The 25,428-nt window shown below is 44.4% G+C and overlaps 1 protein-coding gene across 1 annotated transcript in view; it reads right to left on the bottom strand.

Moving 5' to 3' along the window:
- Positions 1-337: 337 nt before the first annotated feature.
- The window catches only part of cwc22 (CWC22 spliceosome associated protein homolog), an 81,315-nt gene continuing 56,224 nt past the window's right edge, over positions 338-25,428 (bottom strand). Inside the window, exons 16-21 of the mRNA XM_066659018.1 lie at positions 10,703-10,780; positions 8,970-9,122; positions 8,603-8,730; positions 6,883-6,984; positions 6,210-6,397; positions 338-2,131 (exon numbers count right to left, since the gene is read on the bottom strand). Of these exons, the coding sequence (XP_066515115.1) occupies positions 609-2,131; positions 6,210-6,397; positions 6,883-6,984; positions 8,603-8,730; positions 8,970-9,122; positions 10,703-10,780 (2,172 nt within the window). The 3' untranslated portion in view covers positions 338-608. The remainder of the gene's footprint in view (positions 2,132-6,209; positions 6,398-6,882; positions 6,985-8,602; positions 8,731-8,969; positions 9,123-10,702; positions 10,781-25,428) is intronic.

The raw sequence follows: 25,428 nt of genomic DNA, 5'->3' as shown, positions 1-25,428 counted from the left end.
CATTTAGCTCAGTGTACTTGTGTATGTATGAATTGAGACCGTTTTAAAAGTATAATGATCTCCCAGGTTTTTAGGTGCAAATTAGTAAATGTTTTGACAGTTTTACACCATCACAGAAATGTGATAAATATATTTAAGAAATTTAATTTAAGGCAGCAACTTAAGACCCATGGACTACGAACAGCTCAAGAAACAACCAGCAATTTCAGTTTCCTTCTTTGAAACTCTTCTGGGAAACACCAATAAAACCAGTCTGTGCTTTGAATTTAAAACAAGATCATTTTTAATAATCAATTGTTTTAATTACTTTATGAAGACAAAAAAAAAACAAGATCCATAAAGTACAAAATAACCCTTGAAGATACAAAACGTTTCCTACAGTTGTACAATGTGAATTTAAAACCTGCAGGGACTCCTCTATCGTTTTACCGTATGACGCCGTCATCATGCGTACGACACATCAGCACACAGCTTTAGGCCACGCCTCCACAGTTCATTAAAGCCTGCAGTGAACTGTACAGCAAAACAAGAGCTTGCAAAAGCACATTTGTCCACAGTGAAGACAGCAATGAGAATTCAGATTTTTTTTCTCCCCCCACTGCAGGTTATTATCTGCGTCTCCGGGGGGAAGTGTCCTCTCTCGTCCTGGACTCTCTGTATCTGTTGTCCTTGTCCTCCCTCTCCACACCGTTCCTGTACGAGTCTCTGGGGTAGGGTTCTTTGCGGCTCCTCTCTCGTGATGTCGATCTCTCTTTGCTCCTGCGTCTCTCACCCTGAGAGATATTTTTGCTGCCGTCCTTGGTGCTGAATTTCCTCGAGTCCTCATCCTCATGTCTCCGGTTCTGGTCCTTGTGACCTCCGCGTTCTGGCTCTTGCCGTTCTCGAGGAACAGGAGAATCTTTTCTAGAACGTTCTCGTGAATAACTTCTACTACGCCTTCTCTGACTGGGTGATTCTTTTCGTTTACGTTCTCTAGGACTGGGGGAATTACTTCTGTTTCGTTTCGGGGGGCTGGGCGTGTCACGTCTGTTTCGTTTCGGGGGGCTGGGCGTGTCACGTCTGTTTCGTTTCGGGGGGCTGGGCGTGTCACGTCGGTTTCGTTTCGGGGGGCTGGGCGTGTCACGTCGGTTTCGTTTCGGGGGGCTGGGTGTGTCACGACGGTTTCGTTTCGGGGGGCTGGGTGTGTCACGACGGTTTCGTTTCGGGGGGCTGGGCGTGTCACGTCGGTTTTGTTTCGGGGGGCTGGGCGTGTCACGTCGGTTTCGTTTCGGGGGGCTGGGCGTGTCACGTCGGTTTCGTTTCGGGGGGCTGGGCGTGTCACGACGGGTTCGTTTCGGGGGGCTGGGCGTGTCACGACGGGTTCGTTTCGGAGGGCTGGGCGTGTCACGACGGGTTCGTTTCGGAGGGCTGGGCGTGTCACGACGGGTTCGTTTCGGAGGGCTGGGCGTGTCACGACGGGTTCGTTTCGGGGGGCTTGGTGTGTTACATCTGTTTCGTTTTGGGGGACTAGGTGTGTTACGCCTGTTTCGTTGCGGGGGGCTGGGTGTGTCACGTCGGTTTGGTTTCTGGGGGCCCGGTGAAACACTTTTAGGACGTTCTCTTTGTCTTGGTGAGTCTTTTCTAGAACGTCGTCTTGGACTGGTTGAATCACTCCTTGCTCCTTGTTTTGGATTGGGCGATGGTTTTCTAGCCCGTACCTGTGGATTAGGAGAGTAATTTCTAGAACGTTCTTTTGCATTGGGTGAATCTTTTCGAGTGCCACGTCTTGGACTGGGCGAATCACTTCTTGTGCGTCCTCTCGGATTGGTCAAATCCTTTTTCGTTCTCTCTCGAGCCGTGGGCAAGTCATTCCTAGCACGCTCTCTGGGGTTGGGCGAGTCCCTTCTTCCACGTTCTCGTGCACTGGGAGAGTCGTTTCTCATACGATCCCGTCCCAGAGGGGACCTGTCCTCTCGTCTCCGGTGCTGTGTCTCTCTGAGACGCTCTTCAGGTCCCCTGCGCTCCTCACTGCTGCTCTGGTCCCTTCCACGTTTCGGTCTCTGTTTGGAATTGTCTTCCTGAGGAGATTTGCGCTTCTGATCTTTCTTCCCTCGCTGGGAAACTTTTTTGCGCTTTGTGTTTGAATCGGAGTCTGAGGAGGAACGGAGAAACAGATTAGTTCAAACCACAACTCACTGATTTCAGAAAGTCATTGATGTGATGCACTGAATAACACTCCGTGTGGAACTTTTAACTGTGAATGAGCAATGTCCTTGTGTCTGATTCATTACAACGATAAATTTAGCACCTCACCAACAGCACTGACAAACGTCATTTAAGAACATGACCAGATAAAATCTTAAATGAACAACTATTTTGAAATCCTGCCATTTGTCTTTTTTCCCCTCTTCAAAAGTAACAGATACCTCAGTATGGAGTGAATGGAGAGTGAGATTTAGGGAAACTCTTGGCGACTAACTATGCTAATTAGTGGGTTGTAATGTTCCACAAATATTCAGTCACAATTTATTTCAGTGAAGACCTCAGTTAAAAGGGTTATTAAAAAAAATCCAATAAAATCTAGATCTGCCATTTTATCCACTCTAAGGAAAATGGAGGTCAATCAGTAACAGTTTTCATTTAGTAAACGTGGATGGTGTGTGTGTGTGTGCGAACGCACCAGGAATATATCAAGCTGTGAGGTCACAAAAATGTGTTTACATTGTGGGGACTGCTACTTGGGGGACCTCAGGCCGGTCCCCACATCGTAAATCATTTAATTTTAAAGTGAAGGCAGGTTTTAAGGTTAGTTTAGGGTTTGTGTGTTAGGGTTAGGTCAGGTTTAGTAGTACTTGGAGATAAGGTAATTATACGTCTTAACAAAATGAATGGAAATCTATGAAATGGCTTCACGGCGCTTAAATACAGACAGACTGTGGTTAACCAGAGCCTGCAGAACTGTGTGTTCTCTTCAGAACCGCGCCGGTGGGATTTCAGTAGGGACCAACACAGCCTACAACCAGGTCACAACTGCACCACTTTAAAAGCCTGAGACACAGACTGCACCCTATATTCCCAATTAATAAAGTACTATAACTCTCTTAGCATTCTCAGTAGCACAAATCAACTTCATTTATCCTCGTTGTCTGACGTCCTGTCAGTGAAGAACGACACTGAAGAGCAAAGTGAACGGAACACATTAAGCCAGTTCTACTTTTCGAACCCATCTATAATTTACCTGATTCACTACAAACGTGGCGAAACAGAGACAATGGAGAGAAATGAGAATGGAGAAGAAAGATAACCGAGCGAAAACGACTAACAACCAGAGTTTCTGCTCCTCACTGCTGTGTAATCGGGGTCGGGGGTGAACAGGTGCTGAAACTGTCCGTGCTGAACAGGGTGGGGGGTGGGGGGGGGGTGCACGGACGGACACTACTCTGCTGAGGGGTTTAGTCCTTGTGGTACTTTGACCAAAGCAGGTCACAGACAGTTCATTAAAAACCAGAAATGTGAAGGGTCCCTTTAAGCACGGTAACTAAAAGAATTAATGAGCTTCTTTATGGATGTGAAAAGATTATGATGCACATAGCCACACTTTTTAAAGCCTTTTTATGGTTATGGTTTTATAGTTTTGGTTTGGTATATCTATGTCTTCTCCCAGGCTTTGGGCTATGCTCTGCCACGTATTTTCATTAACCTCTGCATTTTTTATTGTTATTGTGTTTTCTGTAAAGCTTTTATGCGCCGTCCGTAAAATGATGAACCTCCGTTACGATGCACATGAAAAGAGCTCAGATCAGTGAGGACTTTAAATGCATTTGTAAAATGAAGATCAATTGGTTTCTGATGAACATTTTTCTGCAGCTTCTCAGTCGGTCAATTTCACATCCTGAGATGAGATTTACAGGCTTTGGCTTGTTGTTTCATGCAGAAGTCATAGGGAAGGCCTTTATTATCTTGTGCACGTTAGTAATCAACTTTCATCTTTAGTCAGACGCGTCATTCAGGAAAAGAAACACGCCAGCGTGTGATCTGAGTCCATTCTGAGAACAATCCGTCATTAAGTAGCACAAAAAAAAACCATTACTTCGGCTCAGAGCTCACTACTCAGCCCTGCCCAAGGACTTCTATTCTCAGATCAATCAAACCTCCATCAGTTTAAACACAAAACAACAACAAGCTGCTATTTTGTGTACAGACGGGAAGGAAGTCAGTCCTGAGCATCATCACTCAACTTTCTCAGCTTCTCAAAGCAGCCTTTCACTGCGACTTAGTTCTCTGAAAGGCTTCAGCACACTCTGAGCTGTTTCAGCCCTGAAATATCAGCACAAATGTCTCTGACTTGACTGAGATGTGTGTGTGTGTGTGTAAAACTATTGTCTGGATGAGTGCAAATGAATCTTTTTATAGCTTTAAATACAATACAGAGCAAACACACGCCACTTCAGAAACAGTGCTCTGGACACGAGGGGCGAGTGTTTGAAGAGGCTTTAGCTGTAAGTGGCTGTGTTTACAGTGGGAAATGATTGGAGAGGCTGTAATCTCACATCAGCTGCAAAGACCCGATAACTACAGGAAGAGCATAGATCAGAGCGCAGGATACAAGAGGCAGGATCATTGAGAGGACTTTATTGGAGCTAATTCCAGGTAACACCCAATTCAATCCCCTTAATTAACCTTAAAGAGGAAATTAAATAATGTCACAATAAAGCTTTAAAAAACTGATGGCACCAATAAATGTGAATGTGCTTTTTCTCCATTATCATGAGTGTATACAGTCCTCACAATGAATGAAATACAAACACACAGAGAAACACTTCTTGGAAATATCAACACCAAGAGGGTCTTGTGTTAAACGTAACGTTCACGATGTTTCCTCACTGTTTGCTGCTCTCTGTTTCTGTGCGTGAAACAGGTCTAATGTGTGTACGAAGCCCCAGTGTCAGGCATAAACAAATGAATGAACGAATGATTAAACCGTCTCTGTCTGTTATGAGAGTCTCTCTCTCTCTCTCTCTCTGCTCATGGAAGAGGCATCTGTCATTTTTTAGACAACGGAGAGAACTCCAAACGTTGAAAAGCACAAACCAAGCTGAGGATATTGTTCTATTCCTGCTTCATAAGTGGGTGTTACTGACTTATTTTTGAGGTTTTCGAATTTCCCAAATTCTGGAGAGGGCTAACTGCATTAGTGACAGTGCTACAACACCAAAAAAACATGAATTTCTGTGGGAATTCAAACGTAAAAACTTCATCCACGGACAAGCTACAGTCATATTTTTCCCCCTGAAAACCACACCATTCCACCTTAAAAGACGCTAAGCTTTTGAATGTAAACAAACCAGAGAACAGCGTTTCCGCACGTAGACGTCCTCTTTAAGAGGGGAGAAGTGTCATAAACACTCACGATGAGAGAAACCGGACTCTACAGTGAATCAGTCGTGTTGTAATGTTTGAACTGCCATCAACAAGTATTTCAGTCTTTCCACAGTGAAGCCAAGTACTGAATAGTCAAAGGGTTAATGTTTAAACTGTTCCATATACTGAGCAGGCGTAGCATCAAAAGCTTTAATACTCTGAACCAGGACCTAAGAGGTGACATTTCAGGGAAAGCTGTGAGCTATAAGACTACTGAAATCAACAGGACTGCATTCAGTCACAACAGCATTTTCAAGATGAGGTGGTGACTTTGAATGATTAGTTCTGGATCTCAAACTCATTCCAGAATCACTGAGCTCCATCACTCGAATGCCAATCTCCAGAGACCAGTGTTGGAGGGCTCTATGAACCCACTGGCTCACACTTGGCCTTTACAGCACCCAGTTGAGAACGTTCCTGCAGCAAAGCTGAGCGTGTGTTTATATTAATACCTATCCACACTAAGTCAGTTCATTCCTATCACTTTCGTTCCAAAAACCTTACACATTTTTAGTTGGCATTTGGACCAGAACCTAGACTTGGAGGAGACGCTATTAAACTTGGGGCAGGAATCTCACAGGAGCAGGCCTCCTTCTGTACTCCTAGACCACGTCATTCTAACCACCGCCCCAGGACAGCGCACTTACATTAAATATAAAGACCCCAGGCCGTCTTTTCTCCGAATCATCTGCTCTATATGAAAAATCAGTATGAAAAATAGATAACTCTGCCACCATTCAAAGAAAACCACTAAAACGCCACACTACGCTCATGGAGCTGTTCGTTTGTGAAGCAGCCGGAGGAATTACCCGAGCCGGAGCTGCTGGAGGAGTCATCGGAGCTGCTGGAGGACTCAGAGTCACTCCCACTGTCCGAACTGTCGCTGTCTGAAGAGTCAGAGGAAGAGGAGGATGAGGATGAGTCTGAAGACTCCACATCCTGGTTCTGGGTCATGATCATCTTAGGAGCATTTTTCAGGTGTTCTCTCAGTTCATCCCTGAGGGGGAGAGAGAGACAGAGAGACAGGGGGAGAGAGAGAGACAGAGAGAGAGAGAGAATGAATGGAGGAGATAAAGGACATAGGAAGAGAATATCCAGTTAGTTCAATGACATCTAATTACAGTATGTTTATAAACGGTATGACTGCTACTACTTTTGCTAAATATATACAGAGACAATCAATTACTATTAATTACCAGTGCTTCCATTATCATTGTTACTACTAAACAATCAATTATTGACCCCTGTACTTTACTGATTGATATTTGTGCTGAATACATTTAGCTTTGAACTCCTTCACTCTGCTTCTGAAAAAAACCTAGTCAGTGGTCAAAGATTATTTTAATTGAAATGAGAGAGGGACGGATGGACAGAGACAAAGACAGAGACAGAGAAGAAAAAGTTAATTATTCCAGACATGCGATTGGTTGAGAGAAAAAGGAAGGCCTTCTACTCAAGCCAAGACTCGCACGCAGCTCTTACGTCAGTCCTCCGAGGCCGATGGAAGTGAAGAAGTTGATGGCAAATCTCGTGTTCCTCGGATTGTCACGAGGGAAAAGACCCTCAAAGAAAGTCTGCAGAATCCTGTAAAAAACAAACAGTGAAATGTAGTTGTGTGTGTGTGTGTGCCTGGGCAGCTGATTGTGCTTAATCTTATCTGAAAGAGCATGGTTCAACCACAGTACAAAAGACCAGAAGCACGCAAATCTACACACGGTTCAAAAGGAACGTAAACATATATATTACTATGAGTCATTGTCTCAAAATCCCTGTCAGTGAAGCTCCTCCTGACCCAGACAGTATCACCGGCAGGGATTTGCAGGAAAGCAAAATGGGATTCCTCGGAGCAGGGGCGTTTCTAGACGACTTGATGCATTGGGACACACACAGAATTTAGAGGGACACAGCCATACCCTCTGCTCGCCAGTCAGTCATACAGGAACAACCGTGCATTGCGTTATCAATGCCAGTTTACTAGCTTTGCTAATGTAACTGATGCTTTTGCTACTTTAATTAATACATTTGATTCAGTGCTGCAATATATTTTTTGGTAGATTATGCGGTTATACTGACTATAAGCAATAAATACATAATTACCTCATCTGTGGCACAGCTGACTTTCTTTTAAATATTTATGAATATCCATTTCTCAATTTTGGTGCAAAAAAATACATTAGCTCTGACTGAAAGAGTTAAAAAGACGCTGAGGCATTATGGGAAACATAGTACCTGTAGTGAATTACCTTTCCTATAAACAAATAAATAAATGAATATGTAAGTAAGTAGGTAAGTAAGTAATTAAGTAAGTAGGTACGTAAGTAAGTAGGTAAGTAATTAAGTAGGTAAGCAATTAAGTAAGTAGGTAAGTAATTAAGTAGGTAAGAAAGTAAGTAGGTAAGTAATTAATTAAGTAGGTACGTAAGTAATTAAATAAGTAGGTACGTAAGTAAGTAATTAAGTAAGTAGGTAAGTAATTAAGTAAGTAGGTAAGTAAGTAATTAAGCAGGTAAGTAAGTAGGCAGGTAAGTAATTAAGTAAGTAGGTAAGTAAGTAGGTAAGTAATTAAGTAGGTAAGAAAGTAAGTAGGTACGTAAGTAATTAAGTAAGTAGGTACGTAAGTAAGTAATTAAGTAAGTAGGTACGTAAGTAAGTAATTAAGTAAGTAGGTAAGTAATTAAGTAAGTAGGTAAGTAAGTAATTAAGCAGGTAAGTAAGTAGGTAGGTAAGTAGGTAAGTAATTAAGTATGTAAGTAATTAAGTAGGTTAGTTAGTAATTAAGTAGGTAAGTGAGTATTTTAGTGGGCACAGCAAAATTGGCTTCCTAATCAGACCCCTGTTGCCGAGACATTGAGCAGAGTCTACCCCATTGCCTCTATTTAAACTGCTGCTTTAACATTGTCAGAGGAGAATGCAGAAACTCTCCAGATCTGTCACATCAGTTAACACCCAGACTTGGACTGGTGAGACTTCTCTCCGACACGAACCTGCGATCTCTCGGTGATGGAGCCACTGCCTAAACTGCTGCATCACTTGCACTGTAAAAGTTTCCGTTCAATTCTGTCCCCATTTTCAGAAATAATGAGATTAATTTCTGATTGTTGTGGTTAACAGTGCATTTAAGAGCAGAGTTTTCATGTTTGTGTTCTTATTTTCCACGGTCTTCTATAAAGAACCCTGTCTGCCTTCTAGTCCACGCACTCACATGTCTTTCAGTCTCTCGTTGAGTTTGGGCAGCCCCATGTAGGCGCAGAGCTCCTGGAAGAGAATCTTCACGAAAATACGACTGGAAGATGTTGTGGTCTCCTCGCTCATTTTTATGCACTCCAGGACCTGGGAGAAAATCAGAGCAATTTGTATTTCTTCAAGGCAATGCAATTACCCAGGAAAAAAAGAGAAAAGGAACGTTAACTTGTTAAACTCCATGAGGGAATCAATAGTGTTTCCAGCCATATGTGAGGAGTTGTTAAGTCAAATTGGATTATAGCTGGAGGGATGCATTAGTTTATTAGGCAGGGCTGAATGCTGAATCAGTAAATGGATTTTAAAGTGCCATGGCTATGGTTACTCACGCTCCATGGGACCGAGTCGGTGTAGAGGAGGTGAGCGAACAACCGTGCCACGTTGCGCAGTTTGTTGGTCTCCAGCCGGTGGATGGTTTCGTACTGCTCCTGGAAGATAGCCTCAAAACTCTCCATGTACTCTTTCTTCAGCAGACAGAACCTCTGCACGGGGAAAAGGACCAGAATTCAGAGTGGAAAACAGCAGACACACGGAGACACAAGAAAACACACACAAGAAAAAAAAAGCAGAAAGAGAGAGTGTGTGTGGGGGGGGTGGGATTGGAGGATTTAGGGATTTAAGGATGTGCACAGAATCAAATGTGTGCTTAAATGTTCCAGGCACTAGTATTCAAATACTGAAATTTGTTATGCAGCATCAAGTTGAGGCAAACTCTACAGCAGGGTGTCTACAACAGTTCTAAACTTGGGTCTTAGACAGCATAAACAAGGCTGCGAACTGCCACCGTTTTGCTTAGACTTGTTAAAAGTGAGAGGAGCATTATATATATATATATATATATATATATAGTTACTTTAAATATCACAGTACCCCGGACATGTTGTGAAGGATGTGATTCAGAAGTCCTGCTGTTAACAGGCTACTTATAATAGCGGCCTTGAGCTAGAATCAAATGTTGAAATGATAAATATTTCTCTCTGAATTGTTACTTTCATAAATCAACACATTTTCCTCATCGTCCACTCAGGACAGAGAAAAGTGCAGATTTATCATCCAGCCCTACCCCTCATTTTCGAGGGTTATCTTGCCCCTTAGAACTGAGTTACAACTGCAGCGGTTAAACTCTCTCCCTACGAAACGAGAGCCCGGTACACCATCAGCACTCTTCTGCCAGTCTGCAGTGATGTCAGAGTAGAGCTGCTGGAATTTAACATGCCTTCAAAACCGTACAAAACCTACCTTCCCGATCCTAACTCTCCGTGACATGAAGCTGAATTCAGAGGCTTATTTGGCAGCTTTCTGTTCCAACGTAAATGCTGCAGTTGCCTAGAAATTAACTGCTTCAAAATTTAAGGTGGAACTGGAAATTCAGAGACACCAGCAAACTACTAACATTGTTTTATGCTTGTTATAAAGTAAAGGGACATAACATAACAAACCAAAAGCTTGGCATAGCTTTTAAAGGAGAAAATAGCGACTGAATCTGTGGCTTTATTTGGTCACTTTGTGCCACCTCTTGCCAGTCATTCACGAGGCATTCATAGCCAATGGTTTGAAGTGTGCCCCTGAAAAATCTTCAATTCAACAACTATATAAAGTCACCCTCCGCCCTGCCCCTCTTACCAAACAAGAACTGAGACAGCCCTATCCCTAGTCAAAACAGACGGCTAGGGCTAATGGGTGAAATGGGATTCACTCCACTGTTATTGTAGTTAATTTGTTTTCAAACCAGGTCCTGGTAGGGCTCTGCCCTGATTGTGGTAGTTTTTTCCTTGCTCCATCACACACACGTCAACATCAGAAGGGTTTGTTAATTAGCTCCTTAGTTGAATCTGGCGTGTTGGGAGCAGAGGAACCTCTAAAACAAAGGGCAGTGGTCCACCAGGACCAGGATTGAAAACCACTGCTGTAGTTTGACCACCCTGTGTTACACGACCAGTAGTGTATTACTCAATGTTTTTCGTAAAATTCCTCTTATTTCTGTTGAAGTAAAAACTCAACAGAAATAAGAACACGCTGCAATTTCAGATGTAAAGAAAAGGGAAAAAAAGAGTAGACTCACCCCAGCCAGGAGGCCGAAGAACTTCTCGTACGTTCTCTGCTGAGCACAGCAGTCCAGGATCATGTTGCAGAGCTCTTTCTGTAGAAAGAAACAGAAACAAAAAAAATGGTTTCCATCAGTCGAAACACCCAGCTGTCACTGAACACAATCCAGAACCCTACAAAGACAGGCAGCCCAGACTCATACAGGAACGGCAGGCTTTGAGCTGGGCTGAGAACCGAACAGCAGAAATGGATTTAATTTCCCTGTTGTTGCCCTGAAAGTTCAGATCTAAATGTAATGTTGCCTTCAAGTTTTGGAGATATGACGCTACAATAACTAACAAACTTTTAATAGTCTATGGAAAAGACCAATAAACTGATGGCTACTTGTACAGTTTTAACAACTTGTGTGAATACGCAAGGTACCAGCAGACTATACACTAAAGGATCACTGTATATGGAACACCACTTCATTTTGTTCCTATTCCTATTTCACCCTGTCCTTCCAAGCACAGGACTCCCACAGAACAGGTGTGATGTGGTGGTGGATCATTCTCAGCGCTGCAGTGACACTGACGTGGTGGTGATGTGAGTGTGTGTTGTGCTGGTACCAGTGGATCAGACACAGCAGCAGCTGCTGGAATATTTAAAACACTGAGACACTCCTACCTCATTGGTCCCTCTTGTAGATATAAAGTCAGAGACAGTAGCTCATCTGTCACTGTCCATGAGTGTCACAGGACGCTGTCAGCTGGATGTTTTTGGTCGGTGGACTGTTCTCAGTCCAGACACTGAGGGGTTTAAAAACTCCAGCAGCTACTGCTGTGTCTGATCCACTCTACACCAGCACAACACACACTAACACACCACCACCACGTCAATGTCACTGCAGCGCTGAGAATGATCCACCACCACGTTACACCTGAGCATTAAAGAACAGGGTGAAATGGGGATAAGAAAGTACGCAGAGAAACAGACGGACTACTGCCTGTAATTGTAGAAGTACAGAGTGTTCCTGTGTGGTCAGTGGAGATGAGAGAATGCGGTTTGCGCACAGCTAATTGGTAGGCTATATTTGTCCAACCTCAGACACCACACATCTTGGCTGACCGAATAAACGTGGGCTAAGTAAGGAAAGCTGTGTAAGTTTGCTTCCTTGCCAAGCTATTCCTTTGTGCTAGATGTAGGAGCCCAGCAGGAACCCTGGCCAGCTTCTCTGCTCTCAGACTCTCTCCACTAGATCAGCTTATTGATTTCTAACTCCAAACACAAATCTGGAACAGAGCAAGAAAAGCCAGAGCATCGTCTATCTTCAGATCAGATGTGTGTGGGCCACTCGCCAGCGCTGAATTACTGCTCTGATGGAATCAAAGGAGGTCCAGGACTGAAGATGAACACGGACAGAATTAGATAAAGATGAATGTGACTTGCAAAGAGCCACAGAGAAGTAGATTACACAATGAGAAAGGGAGCTCTTATATCAGCATCTCTTCTGCTCGTTTGGTTGGGTGAGGAAGGTGAAAGATCTTTCCTTCAGGTCGGTAGAGCTGGATTTGTGATACATTACATACATCATGATGTAGGAATATGAACACAGTGGATACGGCATGTGTTCAACTGCGTATATCTCTGCCATGATCAGTGCAGAACAAACTGTGGGCCAGAACACCTTAGCTGTCGGAGAGGAGCTTGTGTTAATCTGGTCACAACTTGTGTTTCAAAGAATGTATTTTCTGCTGTCACAGAAAATAACCATCACAACAAAGTAGGCCAACTGTATAACACACCAAATACCAGCATCATCTTTTCCGCTTAATCCATTTCAGGAGCGTGGCCAGTTTCACAATTGTGGGGAAATTGTGCTCTGTTTGTTTACGTTCAGAAGCCCCGCATCCTTTAAGGTGGAACCTTATGCGTGAGATAAGGCAGTTTGTACGTAGCTGAAGTTCAACTAGCCTACTTTTTCTTTCACTGTTTGAATTACCATAGAAACTCATTTCTAACTCGAGTTGTTTTGTTTTTGTAGCACTTTCAGTTCGTGTTTACTTTCACGCAGCATGCGCTCTTCTGAACACAGAGTCCGTTCCATCTACAGCAAAAATAAAAAGTTCCCCTCCTTATGGAGCAGGAATAGAGCAACATCCTCATCTCAGTTCAGGCTTTTCAATATTTAGAGGTCTGTTTGTTGTCTAAAAATCTCCAAATTCCTTTTTCTGCTGTGAGCAGAGAAATAGAACGACTAGCATGTGTGACCGAGCCACTTTGTTTTATCTTTATACCTATTTACAGATACACTGGGTCTTCATAAACACATTAGACCAGCGCGCACACAGACTGGAGAGTAATGGTGAGGAAACATCTTCGGAAAAATGTATTAAAAAGTGTTTGTTAATTAAAATCATGAATGTCACCTTTAATACAATGCAATCACAATTTTAAAACATTACCAAACATTGTAGTACCAGGTTATATGACTGCAAATCTATATCACGGTTAAGTGAACATTTTACCTTGATTACGATTAGTGAAGGATTATTTTTGTTTTAGTTTGTTTTGCCTATAGTTCACGGATGAGACTTGTAAATATTTATTTTCCCCTCAATGTTTACATTTGACTTCTTTATGTTCAGTGTCGTCTTCACGTTCAAACCACAGACACAACATTTTTCTTTGGTCCAAGTTGCTCGGATCGCTCGGTCGGCCTCTGCGTTTAGGTACTCCTTCATGTTGCCGATTGGATGGGGCAGAATCATGTGACTACACCGCGGTAGTGTGGTTTTAAAGGGACGGTACGTCAACACAGATTTAGAGACATTAACAGAATTAACAAAATAAAAGGATGAACTGAATTTTAAAAAAGTATAATAGGAACAGACAAGATTATGTTGAGTAGAAGTTCTGAATACAATTTGTAATTCATTTTCGATTAATTGCCCAGACCTAAAACATGCCTCTCTGGATGATGCTTGTTTTTGTTAATAATGCCAGCATCAGTGCTGATACATGCTGAAGTCTATCAGAAATGTGCAAAAATATGTCAAAGTATCAATAAAAAGACATTAAAAAATGGAACTGAGAGTTTCAGATTAGCCGAACTGTAGTTTCAGCACAGCTCTACGGGGCTCTGCCGGTTCCTCCAGCCTCGAAACAGAGCGTACGTCTCTGTAGTGGAGTACGGACCAAATATGAATATTGGACAATGAAGGAATAATGAAATGAAAGGTTTTGAATTAAACCTTTCTCACTCTGACCAGGACTTTCGTCTGGTCCCGAAGTCAACATTCCACAGGACTGTTTGAACAACGGGGTGCAAAGCCCCCACACACGCACACTCATAAGCTAAGAGCATCAAAGAACCCTTTAACGTAACATATGGCATCTGGATCCCCTAACCTCTTCAGGAACTCGAGATAACTTTTATGATGCTTTTAGAGAGACAGGAACTTCAAACAAAGAAGAGAGCTTTTACGGCCGCCTATGACAAAGTGGCGCCTCAATATCCCTTATCTTTCACGGGGATCAACAGATGTTCAAACCAAAGTGACCTCGAGTGAACTCCCGTGAATCACCAACCGAAACACGGATTAACAACGACACCAAATGGACACTGGCGGAACTACACCTCGCTCGGAGTCGCCGGAAAACAATAGCGAAAATAATCGAACTCTGAATTATTTGTATATAAACGAATGTATTAATGTCACTTTCTGTACCCTCAGATGAATGCCTACCTCCTAATGAAATGATGTATAGTGCCGATTGTTTCTATTACAAAGATCAGTTTTGTCTCTGAATGAGAGAAAATGGATTAATGTTTTATTTTTCAGCGTATCATCACGAATTGGACGTGAACAATGTACTCAAGATGGGACCTTATGTAAATGTCTGATATTAATAGTCCAATGTACTCATTGTTATAGGTTGATAACAGGTATAAGAATTTTGATACGAGAAACTCATATTCCTTATGTATGAATCACAGATTCAAACCCCCTCCTCCTACTCTCTCTCTCTCTCTCTCCCTCACGAGAGTCACGTGAGTCTGGACTCGCGTCCAATCAGAAAGAGGACGCCTCCCATTAGGGCGTGACCGCGCCAGCCTTGAAAAGGCCAAACAGCAAGACACATCGAGTTCGAAGTTTGAAGAGTCGCGAGGACTCTGCAGAAGTAACGGACCACGAAAGGAAGTGGAAAGAGAGGACGCCGACGAGAAACCTTGAACAACAAAAAAACGCTGTCTCTTCCACGCCGACAACGAAACAAAGGAACCCTCTCAGAGACTTCAGAAAAGCTTACGAGAGACGTCTCGAAATTAGCTAAGAGTATGAAGTTTAACTAATAAGTCGAGTAATTTGAATATCTTTCTTTTCTTTTAATCTTGTTTATGTTTATTACCTACCTAAGTTTAATCTGACGACTAATCGAAGCAGGGGAACTTATTCGTGGCCAGAATAAGGAAACACTGCCGAGGTACCATAGAGTCTTAGAATAAGTGAGTTTATTGAAGCGGTTTTTCAGTTCTGGAGCTGCAGCAACCAGCGAACTTTCGTCTAAACGTCCATATTTTGGACTCTCCCACTCCGGACCGAAGGCCGAAGAGAGGATCCTGCCGCCTGCGTCATCACACTCCGGGTACGCCCGAGACAACTCAATCAACAAGAAAGACCTCCACGCTAAACCAGCCTGGACGCTTCTGCGGTAAGAACCGCGAGACTAAGTGAGACGCCTCCATTCCCAGGATTCCAAAGAGCCTCTGCATCCAAACGAGTGGTAAAAAACCGACGAAAAGTAAGCTAAACTTATGCACTTCCAGAGCTGAACACCGAATTAAGTTCTTGATAAATTCTGTATTAATTAAACCTTAGTTAGTAACCTTAGTCACAAGTTAGAAGTGCCTAGGTCACCTTAAGGTCAAAATCAGTTCCCCCTGCCGGACACCGTGAGATTACAAGGTTGTGCTATGTTAACTAAATATCTTCTTTTTATTAATAAAACTCTCATTATTTGAAGTCACAGTGTTTGCAATTTATTCATTAGAATTTCTGAAAATCCTGAAGAACTCATTTAGCATGATTATTATTCATTCTCAAACTAATTATTAATGTTTTAATTGCTTAAACCAATTATAAATCTTAATTAATATCATTAAGTCAAATATCAGAGGTTGGAGGAGTTTGAATAAGGTCAAGGCTATAAAACAAATTATAAAATTATATGTATATGTATCGGGGTGTATGACCAACATCCACTACATATAAAATATATATATTTTATTGGCGCCCACGCGAGGCCAGGAAAAAGGCTTTTTAATGAACAAAACTGTAAAACACTACACTGAATAACGATTGAGATTCAAAGCTTGATGTGGGTAATTTCGTGTTGTGTTTGTTACTGCTGAAAAACTGTTCTGTGATATATACCGGTTAGAAAATAAGCTTGGTTGTTTTTGAAAGAGCGCGGCTCTGCGCCATTTTGCATGCATTAAATTGAGGCCTGGGCACGTCTGAACTGCGCGAAATTCCGCTGTGAGACTTTGCCGTCGGATTCGACCTCCCGCCGCGAAATCCCGGCGAAGAGAGACCACCGAACCGAATACCCCCGTTCGTTTTAAACTGGGTCGCTACCAGCGTTAATAACGAGATCGCGCGCTAGGCGATTGGGAGGTTATTAAACAGCCGAAAATACGGCTTGTATGAAGAGCAGTCTGCTCTCGTCAGCTGTTCCTGTTAAACTGAAATCATATTCAGAAAGGAACGAACCCCTTTGAAGGGGCGGAGCTGAAACTAAGGAGGGAAATTCAAAACGCCCCCAAAACAGAGGAAGACAAATTCCCTCTTGTGGTATAAGTGCGTAATTGCAGGGAAAAATACTTCATAACTAGCGTCTATTGAAGCGTGTCCTCCCTTGCTCCTCCTTGTGGTCAAGTGGTGCTACCCTTGACGTTTGATTCCCGTACACCCTCTAGTGGTTGGGAGGTTGTCCGCCGAGACAACATAAGTGTTTAGCAGCCCTCTGGTGTTTAAAAGTTGTCATTACAGATGAAATTCTTTTAAAATACCTTAGTGTAAAATCTCTGTTCCCCTTTTAAAATTTTTATTTTTATTTTTTTGATAGAGTATCTGAGCGTTTAAAATCTTTATTCCATTTTAGATTTTAATCTGATAACACCCTCTAGTGTTGAAACTTCCCGCTACAGTGGAAATTCCCATTTGTGTTAGTGTATCTGCTGGTACCGTGTCTATTGGGACTCTCACCAGCGCCGACTGGTGTCCATTGCTGCTATTGCATTGTAACTTGCTTGTCGCCCTCTGGTGTCCTAGTCTGGTATTACAATTTAAGTTCAACTTAAATACTGAAGCTAGCTGTTGCCATTCAGACTTACCTTCAGTACCCTCTGGTGGAGAAAACTTGCTATCGCAATTGAAATTGTCGACCAGTTCACACTGATAAGACCTGGTATCACAGCTCTAGTGGCTGTCTCTAAACTCTGCACATCTGAATAATTACAAGTAAAGGCTTGGAAGCATAATAAGTTGATACAACTACAGCAGACAGTGTGCAGTAATTAGAGATTAACACTTTAACTTGATACCAGATCACAAACGCAGTTAAAAGAGAGAGTCTTTTAATCTCGCTATTCTTAATAATTCTTTAATTCGGAAAATTCTTTTACTTTCATAATTCCTTAATTGGAAATTATATCTAATAATAAAACTCACTTAATATTAAAATTCCTTCATCCAAATTTTTCGACAATTCTTTAATTCAAAATTTGTAATAATTTTAATTATTGAAAAAAATTTTTTCTCTTTCTCTCTTCTTTTATTCACTCGCGCATAGCAACTTTCACTCCACCCTCTCCTACTAACAGACTTCCCTTAGAGATTCACAAGTGAACTCTAACACCATACATACTAGCAGTTACTCTTAGAGCACTCGATACAGGTGAATTTAGTTCAGATTTAGTTAAGAAAAGGGATTAGCGGAATTAATCCTAACTAAATAGAAGTAAGTTACACCTCGCGGTTAAAACACAGCTAACATGGCAGAAGGGACTTTTTCCTCGGAAGTATATATAGAAGGTTTGTGGGATGAGGCATTCTCTGTTCTGACCAGCATCACCAGTGATGTGATGCCGGGACTCGCAGAAACTGTGCAGAAAACCTCACAGGCGCATCGTGACCACATGGTGGCTAAGTGGGTAGAGAACCACTTAACCGACATCCTCAAGGGCAAGCCCCTAACTGAGGCATTAGGTCAGATAGCCCTCCTCGCTGTAGTACAGCTAAGAGCCAGCGAACGTGAGCTTGAGGTATCAAGGCGACAGCAGGCAAAGGTAGAGGCAGAGCTAAGTCGACTTCAAAGCGAAATAGCTGAAGGGAACACGCTGCCCCAGGTCACACCCGATGTGCCACCTAGTGCCGCTACAGAAAGACAAGGCCAGCAGGAAGATAGTGAGGATCAGGAACCAGACTCAGGGACCGTAACCTTTAGAGCTGCTGCAGCACCTCCTCTGGTATCAACGGGTATTTCCCCTTCCCTTGTGTCTCCTGTCAGTCGTCCCTTACAACGCCCTGCTAGACCCAGAGCACTGCAACCCAGTGCCTGGTCCCCTCAACCTTTACCCTCTCATGGTCCCTCATACAAGGACCTAGATAAAATCGCGCGTAATATAACCCGCTTTGATCCCAAACCTGACGGTTCTAATGATATCTTTTCCTACCTAAAAGATATTGACTTCTACCTCCAAAGGTTCCCCGGGATCACCATAGATGACAGACTATATGTGATTAAACTGACCTCCAACCGAGACGTCAGTAACTTCATTGAACGTCAGCCAGACTATGTAAAAGCGCGATATGATGTGCTGTGCCAAGCATTGGAGGAAGAATTCTCCAATCACCTGTCACAGACCGGACTGGCCGCTGCTTTGAACATAAAACAGCAACGCCAGGAATCCCCTCAGCAATATTATAATCGACTCAGACAGGCGTACTTCGGACCTAGAAATGACTCCGGAATGGAGGAAGAGTTAAATTTCAAATCACTATTTATCCAAAACCTCCATCCCCACACCAGTCACCAGTTGGGAGTCTCAGCTTGCCCTCGCACCCTGTCTAGCAGGCAGCTGCGTGATTTAGCACTCAGAGGTTTCCTCAAAACCCAACAAATTCCCAACAGGCGGTCCGAAACACCCCAAGTCTTCAATGTCGACTCCAGTTCCCCACATTTAGAGTTAGAAGGTGCCACCCAGGCCGATCCACCAAGATCTGCCCTGAACCCTTCCTCCACTCCGTGGACCAGTGAGGGCCCGAAACCTCATCCGCCCTCACACCAATACAAGCGCTACCCTCCTCGCAGGCCAGACAGAAATCACGACAAAGATTTCTGGAACCCTCGGGACAGGGCTGGGTATGGTCGTGACTATTACCCTGTAGAAAACCGCGGTGCGGGCCGTGGAAAACCATCACATCCCCATAAGGGATATGAGCGAACAGCTCCGAACCAGCTTTCTGATTCCTATAGAGAAAAGAAAGAGAAATACTGGTATCAAAATAAAGGAAATCACGCTAGAGACAAGCTCAAAGGCACGGAACTCAGCTCTAAGGAGTTAGAGGACATCCGCCGAATGCTTGCAATGATTTGCAAAGAGAAAAAGAAAAAACCTGACGTTCTTTCTATCACCTCTTCGCGGTCTAACCCAAAGCCATCCTCTAACACCCCAGAAATGTTAGAAAGTTATGTAGGAGAAGTGACAAGCGAAGCTCCGTCTTGCAGCGCACCGTGCAATCTCCTCGTGACCCAAACAAACACTGAAAACCCGATGATACAGGGGGGTGACTCGCAACCACCCTCCAGTGCTGTTTTAGTTGTTCAGTTAGACGGTAAAGAAGGTTTAACGCCAAATGACCCTTCAGTCATTGAAGGCGACACACCCGTCCGACAATTCATGGGACACTTAACTGAGAAAGGGGTTGCACGCAAATTCTACTTGTCCACCATTGTGGAAAGAAGGCTAGTACATGAGGCCCTATTGGACACTGCATCAGATGTCACGCTCATGTCTTCCGCCTTGTTCCACCAGGTTCGAGCCATTGCGCGGCGTGAAAATCGCGAGATACAGCTCCAAAACTGTTCTCTTAAAATTCAGCCGTATTCACATGCAGGCCTCACTATCCAATCTATGGCACTAATACACTTAGCCATTGGACCAATGACTTTAGTGCATCCAGTCCATGTGTCTCCTCTCGAAACAATTCCCTTCCTCATCGGCAAAGATCTCCTTAATCGCTTCGAACCACTGATTGACTTCAAAAGGTCAAAGATCTGGGCACAAGTGCGTGAGCCTTTACCCATCTGCACCCCACACCACCGGGAAGCTCAGTGTTGCCGCCTCGAAATCCGGCCTGAATCAATAGGAGATCCACCAAGTCAGATCCCTCACTTCGAGGAAGAGGAAACTGAGCCCATGGCGGCCACACCAGAGACAGCAGTCTCTCCCTGGCCCCCTAGTGCCATGTTAGAACAACGGAACACCTTCCTATGCACTTTCACACAGCCGTCCACAACAGACGCTCCAGGCCTTCCCATCGTGAATGGTCTCACAATCCAGGACTATCATGTAGACAATGCAGTTCTGGCTCTATGGACCGACCAGTCCGCCATAAGCCAAACCCTCTTTAACACTCTGCGCCTCACTCAACCAAATATTCCTTTGGTGAGCAGTCCTTGTCGCTTTCCTCTTAACCTGACATCAAAAGCAATGTCACCCACTGATGGAATTTGCGCTTTAACCGTCCAGTGGAACAAAAGGGTAATCACCCATTATTTCTTAGTCGTCCCTAACTTGCCGCACGACGTTTACATTGGTAGTGACTTCTTGGTGCGCCTCGACGTCCACGTAGACACCCTCAATAGTGTACTGTGGTCTTTGACTGATGTTTCAACGGAAACCTGGTCCTCCGATCTCAGCAACCTAGGCTCAGGACAAACTATTCCCGAGGTATGTCAGGTCACTAACCAAGGTTCACTTGTGGTACCTGCGAACGCAGCAAATGTACCCATCCGCTTAGTCATGCGACCTGGCCAACACTTAAGCCACGCGCATGCACTTTTCCAACCGTCACCTCAGTTCTTCGAACTAGGCCTCACCCTCGAAGCCACACCTTTGGTGGAGACGCGAGCAAGATCCACCTATCTATTCGTACGGAACGAAACCACTCAACCCTTGACGATCCCTCACTCATCTCCTCTGGGTTGGTTAGTCAGTACGAAATTCCATGACTTCGAGTTGCGAATTCCGATCATAGGACCAATGCCTGAATCCCTGCTTCTTGATCATGCAGAATCAAATGTGTTCTACACTCATCCGACACGAGCTGTTGCTCTCTTCTCAGCTCTGGACATGAGTAATGATGCCATTTGCAGGATAGATCTCGCTGACGACAATCAAATGACGATCACGGTTCTTTCCATAGATTCATCCCCGGAATCCTCCCGGGAACCATCTCTTCTTCCCGAAGCGGGAGAAAACACTTCAAATCCACGTACTTCAAAAGAACTATCTGACTCCGAATTTCGTATCCAAGTCGAACAAGTTCTAAAGGAGGCCGACGCCCTCCAAAGCAAAGAAGAACGTGAGAAACTCTGTGAAGTGCTCCTTAAATATCAAAAATCTTTTTCCAAAGATTCAACGGACTGTGGTCTCACTGACATTCATTCAGTACGTATTCCCACTCGTCCAGGAGCACCACCCACGTTTGTCCGCCAATACAAAATTCCGTTGGCATCCTATGAACCGGTACAAGAAATCATTGATGACTTGCTGGAAAAGGGCATAATTCGACCCTGTAACAGCACGTACTCGGCACCATTATGGCCCGTCATAAAACCAAATGGTAAATGGCGCTTAACCATCGACTATCGGAAACTAAATCAACAAGTTCCCTTGTCTCGATGGCCGATGACACAATTGGAGCAAGAACTTCCCTCGGTCCGAAACGCTAAATACTTTTCCACCATCGATGTAGCCTCTGGCTTCTGGACCATCCCGGTGCAAGCAGAAGACCAACACAAGCTCGCTTTCACTTTCGCAAACCGACAGTACACATTCACTCGGTGCCCTTTTGGATATGCCAACTCACCCGCGGAGTTTAATATTTTCTTAAACAAAGCATGCCCTGATGCCCGCGAGCGAGGCACCCTCATATATGTGGACGACATACTCATGCGTAACCACTCCCTACAGGCACACATTGACGAGATTGATCATGTTCTTGACCAGCTTACAACAGCAGGTGCGAAAATATCACTCTCCAAATGTCAGTGGTGCAGAACAAAAGTGAATTACGTCGGTCTGCTCGTAAGCACTGATGGTGTTGAACCACAAGTGAGTCGAGTGCAAGGGGTAACAAACCTCGCAGCACCCACCAATCTTAAGGAACTCCGCAGTTTCTTAGGAGTATGCAACTACTCACGACAATTCATAGAGAACTACGCGGACCTAGCTCGTCCACTTTATGACCTCCTGAAAAAGGACACTCCGTTCACCTGGGGCGAAGCCCAGGAACACGCCATGCAGGCACTAAAATCGAAACTGTGCACGGCTCCATGCCTTGCCTATCCTGACAGTAGCAAAGAATTCTACCTAGAAGTAGGGTTCTCGAACCACTGTCTCAGCTCCGGTCTGTATCAATTACACGACAGAGACAAACGTGTCATAGCCTATGCTAGTAAAACTATGCTGGCTGCCGAAAACAAATACAGTGACTGCGAAAAAGCACTACTAGCAACAGTGTGGGCAGTCAAACATTTCTCCAACTACCTAGGTGGTCAGAAGGTGATTGTTGAAACTCATCATCAACCAGTCACTTTCCTAAACAGCCAACGAATTCGAGAGGGTGTAGTAACTAACGCTCGAGTAGCATCATGGCTAATGGCTCTCCAAAGCTTTGACTTAGAGGTGCGTTACGCGCAAAACTACAAGAGCCCCCTAGGCACAGGCCTTGCTTCCTGCAGGCGTTGCGAAGGAGACATGCCTTCCCAAGTGCCACAAACTCTAGAAACCCTCTTACCTACCGTGGCTAACCACCACTATTTTGATCCTAACACATGCAAAGACCTTGTCACTGCATATGTAGATGGTTGTTCGTTCCGCCGAGAACACACCCTGACGGCAGGGGTGGGTATTATCGGAATAAACGGATGGCCTCACGAACCCCTAAGTTTCAAATTGGGTGCTCAGTCCTCCCAATATGCTGAAATAGCAGGAATTCTCATCACAATCCAGTCTGCAGTCCAGAAAAGCGTAAAAACGTTGGTGATCTGCACAGACTCCAACTACGCACGCCTAAGCTTCACATGCCACTTGAGACTGTGGAAAACCAACAACTACACCACGTCAAACAAAAAGCCAGTTAAACACAAAGAGCTTTTCGCGGCATGCGAACACTTGGTAGACACGCATGACCTGCAGATCTACTGGAAGAAAGTGAAAGGTCACTCCCGAGTCCCGGGAAATGACAAAGAATTCAATGATCAAGCAGATAGCTTAGCCAAGCAAGGGGCCCGCGAAGGCACATTGTGGACATTCGATCCCTCCCATTTTCCAAACCCACCCGACATCGAAGTCCTAGCTGTCACACAGTCTCGAACAGTAACGAAGGCGTCGCCTGACAATGCCAAAACTACCATTGTCTCTATTAACCCTGCTTTTTCGGACGCTGACTTAGTTACTCTCCAAGCTCGAGACCCATCCATTTCTAAAATGCTTAGCCATGTCTCTGACCCATCTACTAATCCCATCGCAGCACAAGATCTTGACACCATACCAGGCCTTAAAGACCTATACGGCGCCAAAGCGTCCCTCCAAGTCGTCAAAGGCTTGCTAGTTCATGCCACTGACTCGCACACTTCACCTACGTTCGTGGTTCCTCAGTGCCACAGGGGGGTGATGCTGATGCACGCCCATGACTCCCCATCTGTGGGACACAAAGGGGTCAAAGCAACACACCATGCGCTCAAGCAGGTGGCATATTGGCCCCACATGGTAAAAGATGTGGCTGACTACATTAAAGGCTGTCTGGTATGTTGCCAATTTCAACCCTCGAATCCTCTTCATAGAGCCCCCTTGCAAAAGAAAGGAGTATCCTTCCCTTGGTCAAACCTCCAGATAGACTGGGTTGGACCACTCACTCGAACAGTAAGAGGTAACAAGTACTTCCTCACAGTCACGTGTGCATTCACTAAATGGGTAGAATGCCTCCCCGCACCGAATGACACAGCGCTAACCACTGCATACTTACTGATGAACCATGTCTTCTCACGGTTTGGCCTACCCAGCCGTGTCGACTCTGACAGAGGGACACATTTCACAGCTGAGGTCATGCAGCAGCTCTGGCAACTCTTAGGAGTAAAAGCCAACCTTCACATTAGCTACCATCCTCAAAGCTCAGGTCAGGTAGAACGAGCCAACCGAACTGTTGTTAGCATACTGAAAAAGTACGTAGCAGCAAACCAACGAGACTGGGATGTCAAACTCCCCCTCGTACTGATAGCCATATGGGCGACCCCACACGACGCGGTCGGGGTCTCACCCTTTGAGTTGATGACAGGGAGACAAATGACTCTGCCTCTACATCTGTTATATCAGCCAGGTGAAGCTAGCATAGCCGTAGCCTACACCACTCATCAGTATATGGAGGACCTGCAGAAACACCTCAAAGCTACTTTCGCCTTTGCCCAGCAGAAACTGGAAAGAAGTGCAGAAGGTCGCAAAGCGTACTATGATCACAAAGCATCCCACGACGAACTCCAAATAGGGGACAAGGTATGGTACTACATCTTTGTCCAACCTGTTGGAAGGTCGCGAAAAACAGGGGGGAATTTGGCCCGCAAATTCCTACCCCGATGGTCCGGTCCCTATAAGATAACAGACAAACTGTCCCCCATTGTTTACAGGATCAAAATAAACAAAGCTCGGGGCAGTACCGAATTCAAATGGGTCCACCGCAACCAAATCCGACCACACACAACCCCCATGGGACTTGTAGGGGATACTAACGCTTGTGTTAGATCATAAACGACAGAACCAAAGGCAGGAAGGGTGTTAGTTAACAAACAACTATAACCTTCTACTCACACCTTAGTTCTCCTATCCCTTTTCCCTTTTTCTCTCACTCTTTAGCAGGCAACGAGCTTCTAACCAGACTGAGGACACTCAGGGTGCAAGACCCTAGTCCCTCATCGTCAATTATTGTAGAGTGCTTACCCTAGGAAATTTTTATCAAAAAGGGGGGTATCGTGAAAATTTCTTATAATTTATCTAAACGACTCGCCGTAAATACCCTAAATCTAACCATGAGCATCTCTTCCGGTAGGATGGCCCCGCTGCTCATTCTCCTGATCGTCGGCTCCCTAGGAACCGCTGTGCTCCCTGAAGTGATTGAACCAGGTCCTGACTCAGGAATAATACTGAAAGACCAGCCGGGACTGCTAATCACTAATTGCCGCCTCCATACCCAGAGAGTATTTGTACGGTTGAATCCCGCCGAAGCGTGTAGCAAAAACCTACCGATAACCACGCTGCAGACTGGCCGGAATGGAGTTAGATGGACTGAGGAAGCTATCAGCCATGCTGAAGCCGACGTAACTCACATGCTCCGCCAGTTACAAAAGTTTACCGTAACGCAATCAGAACTAAATGGCTTTAATAAACGACCTAAACGCTTCATAGGCGGATTGTTA

The sequence above is a fragment of the Hoplias malabaricus genome, unplaced genomic scaffold, assembly GCF_029633855.1.
Source record: "Hoplias malabaricus isolate fHopMal1 unplaced genomic scaffold, fHopMal1.hap1 scaffold_40, whole genome shotgun sequence".
In the NCBI taxonomy this organism is placed as follows: Eukaryota; Metazoa; Chordata; class Actinopteri; order Characiformes; family Erythrinidae; genus Hoplias; species Hoplias malabaricus.
This window is presented reverse-complemented; position numbering and strand designations above follow the sequence as displayed.